This window comes from Moschus berezovskii, chromosome 3 (genome assembly GCF_049115385.1).
Source record: "Moschus berezovskii isolate FMDL1 chromosome 3, NW_MosBer_1.0, whole genome shotgun sequence".
In the NCBI taxonomy this organism is placed as follows: Eukaryota; Metazoa; Chordata; class Mammalia; order Artiodactyla; family Moschidae; genus Moschus; species Moschus berezovskii.
Genome location: NC_142462.1, coordinates 74,816,072 through 74,831,766, shown reverse-complemented (window position 1 = coordinate 74,831,766; position 15,695 = coordinate 74,816,072). Strand labels below are relative to the sequence as shown.

Genomic DNA, 15,695 nt, shown 5'->3' with positions numbered 1-15,695 from the left:
AGTTCTTTGGGCCTTCTTCCCAAGAGTAAAAACCAAATCTTTATTTTATGCTCCTGGGGTTTCTTCTCTTTCATTCTAATAACCTATTTTGAAGGTCCAGCTCACTGGATTCCACATTGCGTGATAACCAGTGAGATTGCATGATAACCAGTGTTGTTTTATTCATGACTCTCTTCCATTTATTCAGTAAAAAAATGTAAGGTGACCATTTCTTAATAAACCAAGAAATTAAATTTTAGCTTCCAAGAAATACTTTTCCCTCATGATCTTGACTCTTCTACTTTAAAATCGTGTTCCAAAGATGGGTCAGTACAAACTTAATCCTTCAATAAGAAGAATAATGATTACTAATACTTATTACATGCCAGGCTGTGTTCCAAGCTTATACATATACCCCTCAAAATGATCCTAAGACAAAGATATTTGGCCTGTCCTCAGTCTGCAGGTGAGGAAGCTGAGGAAGTTGAGTCAAATAACACAAAGTTTCCCAGGTAGAAAGTGGTGGAACTGACAGCCGATCCCTAATACACTGGTTCCAGCATCTGTGTGATAATCCTTCAGTACAGACTGGATATGGCCAAGACCAGACCCAGTATGTGTGATGATGTGTCTTCCTCATAAAATGAAATGTAGTGTTTTCGCAGAGAATACAGGTTAAACCACAAATACGTTTATTCCTCTAAGAACATTATGCCATCTTTTAAATTTTGAAATAATTTTTAAAATTTTAAATAGTTTTAAAATAATTTAAAAATTTTATAATCAATTGTCTCTTCAATTTGCTTGCTCTTATTAAGCTGATTTTTAAAAATGCCAGAGCAGAGCGATTTACCAGCACCATCATTAAGCTGCAAATTTATCTTCAGTCACAGAGCAAAAATACACTTCAGATAAACTCAATAAAATAACTTTAAGGGTTCACAGGAGTACTCACGCCTAACTGTCATGCATTCCAACACCTCTCACAGCCCCCCTTTCAATTGTCTAACTCCTAACTCGGTCTTCTTACAGTCTGAAAACAAGGAATCACCCAAGTGAGATAACCCTCCAGAACACTGTTGAAATATACTAAACAGAGATACATCCCAGATCCCTGTTCTCAATGTTAAAAAGGTATCAGTATATAGAGAAAATATATGTAGATATATTCCATTAAGTTCTAATGAGTCTTTGCTTCCCCCTTTTTGATAATGTCTTCAATTTCTTCTGAGACCTTTCCTCTGTAGTCATTTGGTTCTATTGCATTTAACTTCTTTTGGTACTCCAGTGGCAAACCATTCTCTTTTGCACCCATGCAAATAACCTAGAAAATGGTTAAAAAACAACAACAAAACCCTCTTTTAGTTAGGAACATAATTTAGTTTAGTATACCACAGCTTTATTTGTAGTATCAAAGTATGAAATATTAGCTTTCAGAGAACTCTAGAATAAACAACTGTAGAACAAAACGAAGAGTCATTCCTCCCATGATGAGCATAAATGTACAGGGAGTTTTCATAGCCACACAATCCATCCCTATGTGATAGCAACTGAACTCAATACTATGGTTTAAAATATTTTTAATATAAAACTTATTGTATAGAATTTGCATGAAACAAACAAAATCTTTTAAGAAACAAATACCATTCTTCAAAGAAATTTAAAATTTATAGGTAGCAATTTTTAGTTGAATCCTGGGGTCTACTCTAGCTCTGAATTACACATGGGAGAATAAACACAAAGTGTATTCAGTGGTACTCCCCAGACCCACTCAAGGCTAAATCCTCTAGGCTCCATTCTAGAAAATTCCAGATTAGGCCCAGGAACTGGGTCACCTTCTCCAAGTATCATGTCCTGATTGGACCTGCCAATAAGTACCCAAGTTTGGGTTTCTGAAGAGGGATGTCAGCCTCTCTATCCTTAATTCTTTTTCTGTGCATGCATGCTGGAAAGGTGTCCCTGATTCTGAAAGGGGCATGACTTATCCCTCCATCTAGAAATGGAAAACATTTCAGCAGTAGGAAATATATTTTTGCCCTATAAAAATGAATCTTGGGGTTTATGAAATACTAGTTTGTGGAGAAGAAAAAAGTGATTAAAAAAGCATAGGTATAGAATAACTACAAAAATACACTCATACATGTTTTTAAAGAACAATATGTCTAGGATTATAACTCAAGTACATTTATGAGAGTTTTTTTTTTAATAAACAAAGTTTTAGGGACATAGTTCTATCATTACAAATAAATCAGAACGTTTATTCAGTAAATAACTATCATTTTTGTATTAAAAACATTTTGATTGAAATGAATTGTTCATATAGAATTTAAAACACAAAGTCTTTTAAAAACAAGATATTCTGTCATTTAACTCTGTGAAAATTAACAAGGAATCACCAAAAGTCTTTGTATGTTAAAAAGAATACCTTTTTATACTGGGGTGATGGGGGAACACGCTCATAATTTGTCATCTGATAACTTCGACAGGTTATTTCTTTTCCTTCTTGAGTTGAAACAGTAACTTCTATTGGGACATACATTCCACTTTTAACCCCTTCTTGCCTGGAATCAAAATAGCCACATTTTAATCATGCATTGACTCAGCCAAGTTAGTTTACTGGATTAAAAATTTTAACTATTTATGGATGTATGTGTTCTCTATGTATTTGGGGATAGAGTAGAACATAATATAAATACCACCACATGAAAAGTAAGCTTAAAGCTGGAGACTTACTATTACTGGGTATACTTCTAACAGATCTTTGGTTATTGCAAGCTTTATAACCCTAAAACATTGCTCTCTATCTATGAAAACTGGACTATGTGTTCTGACAAGAGAATATCCATCCTGCAAAAGTAGACAGGACAGCTCATTCCTGTTTGCAAGTGAAGTAAAATGGTAAGCACGTCAGATGTTTGCTCTTCTCAAATCCTATTCTCTTCTGTCACCTTTCTTTGTATTAAATGCTCTGCCACACAACTTTTGAGTTCTAAAAAGCATCAAAGCATTTCTAATGTGTTTTAAAGTTTTTACAAATTATTATCACTTTTTTACTGATTCAACTACTACCTTAAAGAATTATTTTTTAAAAATCTGACTTATAAAAACTGAGTTGTTTTTGAAATCAGTAAAAGTATGTAATAATTACAAAAATCTTCATGCTTTCTCACAATATGAAACTACCAAGATGTTTTTATTAAAAAAACAAATAGAAAATAAATACTTCCATCAACCACAGAAGAGATTACAAAAGTCTCCCCCAAATCTTAGAAAGTGTAACCCTTCAGGCTTTTCTTTTTAGGAAATGAACATTATACCTTTTAGGTTAACTCTGAAGTGTAAAGAATATGTCCATATATATATACACACATTCTTGCATATGATCCACCTTCTAAATTAGTAATGATTTAACTTATAATTAGAAGCCACCTACTTATCCAGAGAACTTAAATTGCTTTTGTTCATTTTCCATACTACTCCCCATACTTCATCGCCAGGACTTTCAAAAATGGTGGCTATACCTCCGTGCCAAGTTTCACTTGTTTTGCCTTGGGGATTGCCAAAGTCAAGTTTATAATCCTACAAAGGAAACCAAAGTGATATGATCAATATCCACATGAACAAAAATTTCCCTTCTCAAAATAAAAGCAGATTTACCTTCAACACCATGTAATTAAAACATAAGTTTTGAGTTCCTTCTATTAAAAACACAAAGATAAACAACCAAGGACCCAGATTTCAAGGACTATATTTTTCTTAAAAATAAACTGTATACTGAATATGTACATGTATCTTACCATAAATAAAAGGTTAAGGGGGACAATAAATCCCATAATCCTGATCCTTAACACAGCTATCTTTATTTTTGAAAACTGCTTCCCAATCCACTTACTTACACATAAATTTTAACTTAGAGGCAATCATAGTGTGGGCTTCCCTGGTGGCTCAGTGGTAAAGAATCTGCCTGCAATGCAGGAGACGAGGGTTTGATCCCTGGATCTCGGGAAGACCCCCTGGAGAAGGAAATGGCAACCCACTCCAGTATTCCTGCCTGGGAAATTCCAGGGACAGAGGAGTCTGGTGGTTGCAAAAGAATCAGACACAACTCAGCAACTAAACAACAATAATCATACTGTACATAACTGTTGAACCTGGGTGATGCCTGCATAAGGGTTATAACATTATTTCTACTTTCATGTATGTTAAGAGTATCCTATTAGCATATTTTTTTGCCCTAAGGGAGCTATCATTTGAAGGTGACTTGGATACTTATAAATTTTAATATTCATGAATTATATTAACATATCTATAATAATCATAAGAGCAGCTAACAATTACTGGGTTCTGTACACTGCTATGGGCTGCATACGGATTTTTCAAAATCCTGTCAACAACTTTTTATACACGTTTAACAGAAAGAAAAACAGTGGCTCAAAAAGATGAAGCAACTTGCCTAAGGTCTCACAACTGAAGTAATGGAGTCAAAGTTTCAAGTTGTTAGTTTCTTCCCTCACAGACATGAGTAATCAAAGGACAGAATGAGGGAGATTAAGAATCCTTACTCAGCTGTTTGGTCTAGGAAGATTTCTTTCCATTTTTCAGTTTAGTTTCCTAATGATAAAAAAAATTTGGATTAGATAATAAATCTAAAGTTTATATTTCATCTGTTACCTTTATTTTCTTAAAAACCTTTAGAATTTCATTAAAAAGGTTGGTTTGAGTGACCAGTACCTTTGACTGGTATATTAGATGTTCTAGGACCAGGTATCCTTGGCAAGACATCAGAAGATCTGATAAAAGATACAACCACACTAGGACCTGTCTATACAAAAAAGATCTTCTTGACCCAGATAACCATGATGGTGTGATCACTCACCTAGAGCCAGACATCCTGGAATGTGAAGGCAAGTGGGCCTTAAAGGAAGCATCACTATGACAAAGCTAGTGGAGGTGACAGAATTCCAGCTGAGCTATTTCAAATCCTAAAAGATGATGCTGTGAAAGTGCTGCACTCAATATGTCAGCAAATTTGGAAAACTCAGTAGTGGCCACAGAACTGGAAAAGGTCAGTTTTCATTCCAATCCCAAAGAAGGCAATGTCAAAAATTGTTCAAACTACCACACAATTGCATTCATCTCACATGCTAGTAAAGTAATGCTCAAAATTCTCCAAGCCAGGCTTCAACAGCATGTGAACTGTGAACTTACAGATGTTCAAGAGGTTTTAGAAAAGGCAGAGGAACCAGAGATCAAATTGCCAACATCTGCTGGATTATCAAAAAAGCAAGAGAGTTACAGAAAAAATCTATTTCTGCTTTATTGAATATGCCAAAGTCTTTGACTGTGTGAATCACAATAAACTGTGGAAAATTCTGAAAGAGATGGGAATACTAGACCACCTGACCTGCCTCTTGAGAAATCTGTATACAAGTCAGGAAGTAACAGTTAGAATTGGACATAGAACAACAGACTGGTTCCAAATAGGAAAAGGAGTACATCAAGGCTGTATATTGTCACCCTGCTTATTTAACTTATATGCAGAGTACATCATGAGCAACGCTGGGCTCGAAGAAGCACAAGCTGGAATCAAGATTGCTGGGAGAAATAGCAATAACCTCAGATATGCAGATGACACCACCCTTATGGCAGAAAGTGAAGAAGAACTAAACAGCCTCTTGATGAAAGTGAAAGAGGAGAGTGAAAAAGTCAGCTTAAAGCTTAACATTCAGAAAACTAAGATCATGGCATCTGGTCCCATCACTTCATGGCCAATAGATGGGGAAACAGTGGGAATAGTGGCTGACTTTGTTTTGGAGAACTCCAAAATTACTGCAGATGGTGACTGCAGCCATTAAATTAAAAGACGCTTACTCCTTGGAAGAAAAGTTATGACCAACCTAGACAGCATATTAAAAACCAGAGACATCACTTTGCCAACAAAGGTCCGTGTAGCCAAGGCTATGGTTTGTCCAGTGTCATGTATGGATGTGAGAGCTGGACTATGAAGAAAGCTGAGCGCTGAAGAATTGATGCTTTTGAACTGTGGTGCTGGAGAAGACTCTTGAGAGTCCCTTGGACTGCAAGGAGATACAACCCGTCCATCCTAATGGAAATCAGTCCTGAATATTCATTGGAAGGACTGATGCTGAAGCTGAATCTTCAATACTTTGGCCATCTGATGGGAAGAACTGACTCACTGGAAAAGATCCTGATGCTGGGAAAGATTGAAGGTGGGAGGAGAAGGGAACAACAGAGGATGAGATGGTTGGATGGTATCACCCACTCAATGGACATGAGTTTGAGTAAGTTCTGGAAGTTGGTGATGGACAGGGAGGCCTGGCGTGCTGCAGTCCATGGGGTCACAAAGAGTTGGACACGACTGAGTGACTGAACTGAACTGAACTGATATACTGTTAAACCCCACAGACAGTTTTCACTCCTTATCTTGCTCTGCTTCTCAGATGTTTCTGACATAGTTATCCACACTGTCTTGGTCTGCCTCCTCTCCTTTCAGCTGTTCCTTGATCTCCATTCCCTTTACCAACTCCTCCTCCACTACCTAGTTTTTAAATGTTGGAGTTTCTAAAAGCCTCAGCTCAGGCCCTTTTCTCAGCAGTTTGCTCAAGACAAAATCATACCCTCCAATGACTTCAAATACCATCCAATATTCCAACTGTCTTTTATCCAGCTCAGGTCTCTCTTTTGACTTTGAAAGTGCTTAGAACATAGTAAGTACTTCATGTGCTGTGTTGTGCTTAGTCACTCAGTCGTGTCCAACTCTTTGTGACCCCATGGATTGCAGCCCATCAGGCTCCTCTGTCCATGGGGATTCTCCAGGCAAGAATACTGGAGTGGCTTGCCACGTCCTCCTCCAGGGGATCTTCCCAACCCAGGGATCGAACCCAGGTCTTCTGCACAATAAAGACAGAGTCTTTATTGACTGAGCCACCAGGGAAGCTCAAGAATACTGGACTGGGTAGCCTAATCTGACTCAACGGAATCTTACCCACCCAGGAATTTAACTGCGGTCCCCTGCATTGCAGGCAGATACTTTACCAGCTGAGCTACCAGGAAAGCCCAAGTACTTCATTAATGTTCAACTAATATTTTTCTGCTCACTTGGGTATACAACAAGCATCTCAAACTCAGTACAGCTGACCCTTGAACAATATGGATTTGAACTGCCCAGGTCTAATTATCTGTGAATTCTTTTCAATTTTCAGATCATCAAAGTAACTAAGTATGGGGGAAAGTTTGTGTTCTATTAGAGACGGAAATAGAGAATATGTGTCGAAGGAACTAGGGTCCAAGTCCTGCTTGTATCCAAGCCTCTTCAGCTTCCTGTCCTTGGGTGAGTCATTTATCAATTCCTCTGTTTTTGAGGCAGAGATGGCAGTTCTCTGATTTTCAGCTCAGCAAAGGGTGGGAACCACTAACCCTGGCATTGTTCGAGGGCCAACTGTATGCCCAAACTGAGCTTGATGTTCCCTCCCAAACTAATCCTCTTTTTCTTTTTAACAAATATCATTATCATCCACTCTGCTGCATCAAAAACCATTATCTACTCTTCATTTCACAATTAATCACCAAAGCCTAATAGTGTTCTCTTCTCAACACCCCAAAAAACCATCTACCTGCCCTGGCTACTACTCCAAGGTACCATTAGCTTCAGTAGTGACCGCTACAAAAGCCTTCTAACTGCACTCCCACATCCACTTCCAAAAGCCCTTTTGGTAGGTTGCCCCTACCCTTCCAAAGCACTTTCCACAGCAACCAGAACAAGCTTTCAAAGATGTAAATCTGATATTTCATTTGCTTAAATTTGGCAGAGGTCTTCTTACTGTTGTCCTCAAGATAAAGATGCGAGTCTTCACAGGCCTCTGGGGTCCTGTAACATGTGGTCCTTCCTTACCTCTCCACGCTTCATGCGACATCCTCCTTACACATTAAATTCTAGCCACACTAGCTAGAAGACCCAGTTTTTTTCTCTCCTGAAATATTTTGTCCCTGCTGTTCCATTTGTTTCTCCTCTCGCCAGTCAGATTTCAGTTTAACTCACATTTTCAGGTATGGCTTTACTGAACGTCCCAGTTAGGTCAGATCCCTAAGTCACATACTCCCATAGCACCTTCAATACTTCCTTAATTTTTTTTTTCACTCTTTTCAGAGCAGTTTCAGGTTCCGAGCAAAACTGAGAGCAAGGTACGATTCATCTCCTTTTAAGACTGACCATACCTGTGACTGAATAATCATTTGTTAGATAGTTCTTTGCTGCATTCCAACTATAAACATCTAAGCTTCCTTACCATGTTTGGGGAATTCCCTATCTTATGAGTTTGATGGGTAGATAGTGCTCAGAGCCCAACTCCTGTTTTTGAAGTTTCAAATGCCAGAGACTGGTTCTCCTAGCTTTGTTTAAAGTCAGGGCATGGGCATACGGCCAAGATTTAGCCAAGATTCACCCACCTAGGGTTTTGAATTAGAAGTCAGTGACACAGGGGAGCAGAAACTACACTCTGGGGGTGGGAACTGTATTTGGGTTTCAGGAGCTTCCAGATACAGTGACAGTAGTGGCAGGGTCCAGAATGGGTGATGCATGATGCAATGTCCATGTTTACCAAGCTCAGGGGTGAGTCTACAGTGGCCTCCCGGGTTGTTTCCATCTGCGATACTGGCTATTTTATAGCTTCCCTTCTACGCCTGCCTGTTTTGTCAGTTCTGTGGTCCTACCTTCCTGGTCATTCTGTGATCTGTTCAACAGCCTTTCAACACATTTTTTTCCTGCTTAAATCAGCGACTTCTGTTGCTTGCAACTAAGAACCCGACCAATGATAGCAGAGACCATGTCTGTCTGGTCCAACGATGTCTAAAGGCTCTGTAGGTAATTTGTTTGCCTGTCTCTCCTACAGATGGGAAGGTCCTGAAAGCAGCTAGCTTTACTCAGTCATTTTTGTATCTCCATATAAGTGCTGGAAGAATGTGAACTAAATGAATAAATGTACTGTACTAAGAGCTGTGATTCTTACCAAGGCAAGTGAAGGTTCATCCAGCCATTAGACTTAAGCGAGCACAGCCCTTACTATGAATGAGACATAGCTCCAGCTTCCAGGACCCCTCAGGTCGAGAGCAAAAGGTTGGTAAACGGATTACAAAACTAGATGACACGTTCTGGAGCAAAGGTAGAACAGAAAGCAACTGATTCCTTGGCTTGGGTCAAAGAAGACTTCTCAGAGGGACCAACCGAGTGGATTCTGTGATGATGTCCCTAAGTCAGTGGCCAAGGGAGAGGCATAGGGAGCTGGGCAGAATGAGCAGCTGGTGGGAACGTCAGGAGGGCGAGTTCAGGGCAGCCTGGGAGGCACAGGAGCCAGAGTAGCACAGCTCAGCCGGGGTCAAGCAGAGGGCTGAGAGAGGGCGAGAGGGACCTGTGGGGGAAGGGGGTGGAGGGAGGGTCGTGCAGGGAACCCTGATGTACTTTGAGCAGAGCTGCATTCCCAGACCAATGCTGACGAGTGGCCCTGAGAAAGTGAGTTCTCAAAATCTTGCCCGCTTTGTCCGCAGAGGGGGCAGAGGACATCTTGAGGGCCAGGTGGAGAGCACTGACCTGCAAGCGGGCCACGCTGTAGAACACGGCGGAGGGGTTTCGGAGGTGGATCCGCTCCGTCAGCAGGTTGCTGCCATAGGCGAAGTAGAGAAAACTCTCCCCATCCTGACTCCGGAGGGCCTCGCAGCCCAAATTCGCCATATCCCAGCAGACGCCTGCACAGGCCTGGGATCGGTAGTACAAGCGTAAAGAGAGGACGAGAAATACAGCTCCGCGGCGGAAGAACTTAACCCAGGAACCACCCGGCCGCCGATTTAGAGGTTAGGGGAAAAGCGGGAAGCTGGGGCCGGGCGAGTCACCTGCGAGCACTCTTCTGACTGGCTGCCAGTACCCAACGCTGTGAGTTACTCGCTCTGATTGGCCAACCCACCGCCTCCTCTAGGCTAGCAGCTTGGACTTTGTAATATTCGGTCTGGGGAGACCGGGGGCTGATTCCTCATTGGACCTGCTCCCCCTTTGTCCCGCCCCCTGTTCAAGGCTCCTTCTGATTGGTGGGTGGGCGGGGCTCTACGCAGGGGCGGGTCAGGTCCGCTGCTGAGCTGTAGTAGCTCACAGGTCCCAGCCGGCTTTTCTCCAATTTGGGTGATTCGTGCTTGGTTCCTGACAGTGTGTATTCTTTAGGGAGCTTTGGGATCCACTTAAAGTGAAACAGCGGCTTGGACCATGCACCCGACGGTCACGCTGCCGGCAGCTCGCCCGGTCCTGCCCTTTGGGTCTGGAGGAATGAGGAGGGGCTCTGTTCACACCACTCGCTGGTTTCTGCACCCTAGCCCTGATCAGGGGGCTTAGTGGATAAGACCTCGCACTAGAGCAAACCCCGGGAGATAGTGAAGGACAGGGAAGCCTGGTGTGCTCCAGTCCATGGGGTCGCAAAGAATCGGACGCGCGAGTCTGAACAGCAGCCCTGGTTATCTACCTGATTACCTTTTCTAAGGACCCTTGGCCTCCTGGGAAAGCTCCTCTGAGAGTCTGGGTCTCCCTTCCCTGATGGAAGTTGCATGAGGGCCTCAAAGCCCGACTCTGCTGTTTACTGGACGTGTAACCTCGCACATGTAACGTTTACTTGCTGTTTACTCGGATGTGCTGTTTACTAGACGTGTAATGATGGACATGAGTTTGAGCAGGCTCGGGGAGTTGGTGATGGACAGGGAAGCCTGGCATGCTGCAGTCCATGGGGTCGCAAAGAGTCGGACACGACTGAGCGACTGAACTGAACCTCGGACACCTCTTGTCTCTGGTGTTTCCTTTTAAAATAGAGATTGTAACATAAATTATGATCACAGATTATAAACGTAAGATATGATCCCCTATCTCATAGGGTTGATGTAAATATTAAAAGTAATTTTTTAATGTTATCAGGGTAAAAGCTCCATAGTAAAGAGGTATAATAACAATGACATAAAAACTCTATATTGTTAACTTTGAAATGAAAATTAATATGAACCCCAAGCCTTGAAGCAATGACCTTCCTTGGCACCCAGATTTTGATTTTTAAATACCACTTTTCCCCTGAAAGGTACCAGGGTTCCTTGGAGAAATGGCTGATGCCGGATTAAGAGGAGTACTCAGAACATCTTAAGACAGAAAATCAGGAGGTATTAAAAAATGAAGTTCTTTGAAAAGGACACAGAAGACAACTTGAAGGAATGCCCACTGGCCAAAGTTAGAATGATTTAAGCATCGCAAATAACTGCAGTTGATTTAAAATGTCAAACATAAAATTAATTTCCCCACGAGAGTAAACAAATCTAGAAAAAAAAAAACCTTTAAAAAACTTTGTGTGCCATACTACTGGTAGTGACTTTTACACCAACTCTTTACTCTGAAAACTGGTAATTTAAGAAAATAAACATTTAGCCTGCTTTTCTAGTTGCAGATGTATTTCAGGGTAACCAAATGACCCCAGTTGGTGAGGAAACAGTTCCCTTCACAAAAGTATGCCAGCTAAATAATGTAAAATGAAGGCTAGAATTAGAAATTCACCATTTTGCAGTCCCTAATGAAACAATTAATTCATAGCAGAATCATGAGACCAACAGGTAAAAGTGCAATAGGGAACAGGATATTCACATAGAGCCAGGGATTATGTGCCAGTCATCAGGGGAAATCCATAAAGACAGTGGAGAAATCCGGTCCCTTCCCACCTTAACCTAGGTCAATTTTATCATCACTAAAATTAGACCAACCTGACACTATGCGCCTCCTGATGTGATACAATATGAAGCACCAGCATCATTTGTGAAGCACTGTTTCCAAAAACCTTTAACTTCAGAGTAATCAAGCAGGAGCTACAAGGATAGAAGCAAACAATCAGAAAAAATCCAGAGCAAGTGGTGAGACATCCTGTAGAACAAGTGGCTCAGTCTCTTAAATTAACTCAGTGCCTTAAAAAAAAATAAATAAATAAAAAGAAAGAAAAGAAAAAAGAAAAGAGGCAATACTGAGAGAGGGCTGTTTTAGATAAAAAGAAGCCTAAGAAACATAATATAATGGCTTGTCCTTGGTTCTGGTATAAAAGATATTTTTTGACAATTGAAAAATTTGAATAGAGACTAAAGCATTAGATGCTACTATACAGTTTTGTTGTTTGTTTGCTTTGTTTTTTAACAGTATTGTCGCACAGAGTCGGACACGACTGAAGCAACTTAGCAGCAGCAGCAGCAGCAATGGGCTTTCCAGGTGGTTCAGTGGTAAAGAATCTGCCTGCCAATGCAGGAAACGCAGGAGACACAGGTTCAATCCCTGTGTGGGAAAGATTCCCGGGAGGAGGAAACGGCAATCCACTCCAGTATTCTTGCCTGGAAAAGTCCCACAAACAGAGGAGCCTTGCAGGCTATAGTCAATAGGGTCAAAAAGAGTCACCACGACTGAGCATGCACGCGTACAATGGCATTGTGTTTATCTAGAAATACTTTTCTTTTTAGATAATATATTGGTGTATTTAGGAGTAAAATGTTTGCTATCTGTATTTAAAATAATTCAGAAAAATTAAAATATGGAAACAGTTAAACTGTGTGTATATTGACGCTTATTTTATTATTTTCTATATATTTGAATATTTTCATGTTAAAAAGAAAAAATGGTGATGTAAGTAAAGCACTTGACATAGTGAGCATTCAATAATAAACTTTATTGTTATATAATCTGCAAATAGGAAGGTTCATACTCTCTCCTGCCCCAACCCCAAACATTAAGGCAGCAGAACTTGACATACATATTTGGTCATTTCAGTAAACAAGTTGCTTTTCTTGGCAAGATAGTGGTCTACTGCACCATGAATCCCCAAGGTCTCTGCTGCAGAGTACTACCATTTAAAACATCCTTCTGCATTTTAAACTACTTTTAAACATTTGAAATATATTTATTATTTAATTATTTTTTAAAATATTTTGACTTCTTTTCTCTTTCTATACTTCTAAGTGCTTAATTTTATCGTGATTAATTTTTCGCAACACCAGTTTGTGAAAATTTTCTGAAGTTAAACATTGATGTTTCCTCAGACACTGAAAATCTTTTCTTGCCCCAGTGAAGCATTTTATTTAGCTTCCCCATGTAGGTTTCCTTTGGAGAAGGAAATGGCAACCCACTCCAGTGTTCTTGCCTGGAGAGTCCCAGGGACAGGGGAGCCTCATGGGCTTCCATCTACGGGGTCGCACAGAGTCGGACACGACTGAAGCGACTTAGCAGCAGCAGTAGCATGTAGGTTGCCATGTACTGACCCCTGTTGGCCAACAAGAGGCAGTAGGTAGCAAGGGGGTTTGTTTTCTCCAATTTATTTATTTATTTTGTGGCTATGCAGCACAGGGGATCTTAGTTCTCCACCCAGGGATGGAACCTGTGCCCCCTGCATTAGAAGCACAGAATCTTAATCCCTGGGCTGCCAGGGAAGTCCCTCAGACTTAACCAAAATAGATAACCAATAAGAAGACACTGTATAGCAGAGAACTATACTCAATATTTTATAATAACCTATAAGAATCTGAAAAAGAATCAGTGGCTGAATCACTTTGCTGTACACCTGAAACTAACCCAGCATTGTAAATCAACCATACTTCATTCAGTTCAGTTGCTCAGTCGTGTCCGACTCTTTGCGACCCCATGAATCACAGCACGCCAGGCCTCCCTGTCCATCACCAACTCCCGGAGTTCACTCAAACTCATCTCCATCGAGTCGGTGATGCCATCCAGCCATCTCATTCTCTGTTGTCCCCTTCTCCTCCCACCCCCAATCCCTCCCACATCAGACTCTTTTCCAGTGCGTCAACTGTTCGCATGAGGTGGCCAAAGTATTGCAGTTTCAGCTTTAGCATCAGTCCTTCCAATGAACACCCAGAACTGATCTCCTTTAGAATGGACTGGTTGGATCTCCTTGCAGTCCAAGGGACTCTCAAGAGTCTTCTCCAATACCACAGTTCAAAAACATCAATTCTTCGGCGATCAGCTTTCTTCACAGTCCAACTCTCACATCCATACATGACCACTGGAAAAATCATAGCCTTGACTAGACAGACCTTGGTTGGCAAAGTAATATCTCTGCTTTTTAATATGCTATCTAGGTTGGTCATAACTTTCCTTCCAAGGAGCAAGCGTCTTTTTAATTTCATGGCTGCAATCAGCATCTGCAGTGATTTTGAAGCCCAAAAAAATAAAGTCTGACACTGTTTCCACTGTTTTTCCATCTATTTCCCATGAAGTGATGGGACCAGATGCTATGACCTTAGTTTTCTGAATGTTGAGCTTCAAGCCAACCTTTTCACTCTCCTCTTTCACTTTCATCAAGAGGCTTTTGAGTTCCTCTTCACTTTCTGCCATAAAGGTGGTGTCATCTGCATATCTGAGGTTATTGATATTTCTTCCAGCAATCTTGATTCCAGCTTGTGCTTCTTCCAGCCCAGTGTTCCTCATGATGTACTCTGCATATAAGTCAAATAAGCAGGGTGACAATATACAGCCTTGACGTACTCCTTTTCCTATTTGGAACCAGTCTGTTGTTCCATGTCCAGTTCTAACTGTTGCTTCCCTTCCTGACCTTCATACAGGTTTCTCAGGAGGCAGGTCAGGTGGTCTGGGATTCCCATCTCTTTCAGAATGTTCCACAGTTTATTGTGATCCACACAGTCAAAGGCTTTGGCATAGTCAATGAAGCAGAAATAGATGTCTTTTTGGAACTCTCTTGCTTTTTCCATGATCAAGCGGATGTTGGCAATTTGATCTCTGGTTCCTCTGCCTTTTCTAAAACCAGCTTGAACATCTGGAAGTTCACGGTTCACGTATTGCTGAACCCTGGCTTGGAGAATTTTGAGCATGACTTTACTAGCTTGTGAGATGAGTGCAATTGTGTGGTAGTTTGAGCATTCTTTGGCATTGCCTTTCTTTGGGACTGGGATGAAGACTGACCTTTTCCAGTCCTGTGGCCACTGCTGAGTTTAAAATAATTTTTTAAAATAAAAAATGCAATTTTTAAAAAAACAAAGCACACTTTAAAAACCCCAGTTTTACAAAAGCCTGGTTAATATTAGTTAACATTCACTGAGTGCTTATTGTATGCCAGTTTAAACTTTTACATCTATTGGCTCATTTAATCCTGAAAAGGGCCCTATGCAGAAATTACTACTATGTCTCATTTTATAGTCAAGGAAACTGAGGTGTGGTCGGTTAAATAACTTGCCCTAGGAAGTAATGACTGAAGAGACTAGGCAATCTGATTTTGGAGTCATTGCTTGATATTGCTTCCCAAATTTCTCAAATTGTAAAGCACTCACGGTCTAAATATAACTGGTTATTATGCAAGTATAATCTCTATCATATCTATAAGAATATTATGAAATAGTAGTACTAGTATTTAATTACTTGATAGTAAAGATAGTGAGGACAGATTTCTTCCAAATGCCATCTTTTAATCTAGTGGACTTTAAGTTTTTGATTGTATCATTAAGACTTTTGAGCACATATACTATATATAATAATATATATAAAGCTATATATATGATGGGCTTCCCTGGTGGCTCAGATGGTAAAGAATCTGCCTGCAGTGTAGGAGAGCTGGGTTTGATCCCTGGGTTGGGAAGATCCCATAGAGGAGGGAATGGCAACCCAATCCAGGATTTTTGCC

General features: G+C 40.6%; 1 protein-coding gene across 1 annotated transcript; it reads right to left on the bottom strand.

Moving 5' to 3' along the window:
* Positions 1-713: 713 nt before the first annotated feature.
* Positions 714-9,872, bottom strand: GGCT (gamma-glutamylcyclotransferase). The gene is made up of 4 exons (XM_055420935.2): positions 9,584-9,872; positions 3,413-3,558; positions 2,405-2,540; positions 714-1,303 (listed from the first exon to the last, which is right to left on the bottom strand). The coding sequence occupies exons 1-4, from the start codon at positions 9,722-9,724 to the stop codon at positions 1,160-1,162; spliced, it is 567 nt and encodes a 188-aa protein (XP_055276910.1). The 5' UTR covers positions 9,725-9,872; the 3' UTR covers positions 714-1,159.
* Between the last annotated feature and the right edge of the window lie 5,823 nt (positions 9,873-15,695).

Bases quoted from the DNA above. Each gene is read 5' to 3' on its own strand.
- GGCT (XM_055420935.2), bottom strand. From the start codon at position 9,724: ATGGCGAATTTGGGCTGCGAGGCCCTCCGGAGTCAGGATGGGGAGAGT. The intron at 2,541-3,412 runs GTAGGTGGCTTC...TTTTGATTCCAG, and splicing joins AATTTAAGTTCTCTGGATAA to GCAAGAAGGGGTTAAAAGTG. The intron at 1,304-2,404 runs GTATTCTTTTTA...ACCATTTTCTAG, and splicing joins CATCACCCCAGTATAAAAAG to GTTATTTGCATGGGTGCAAA.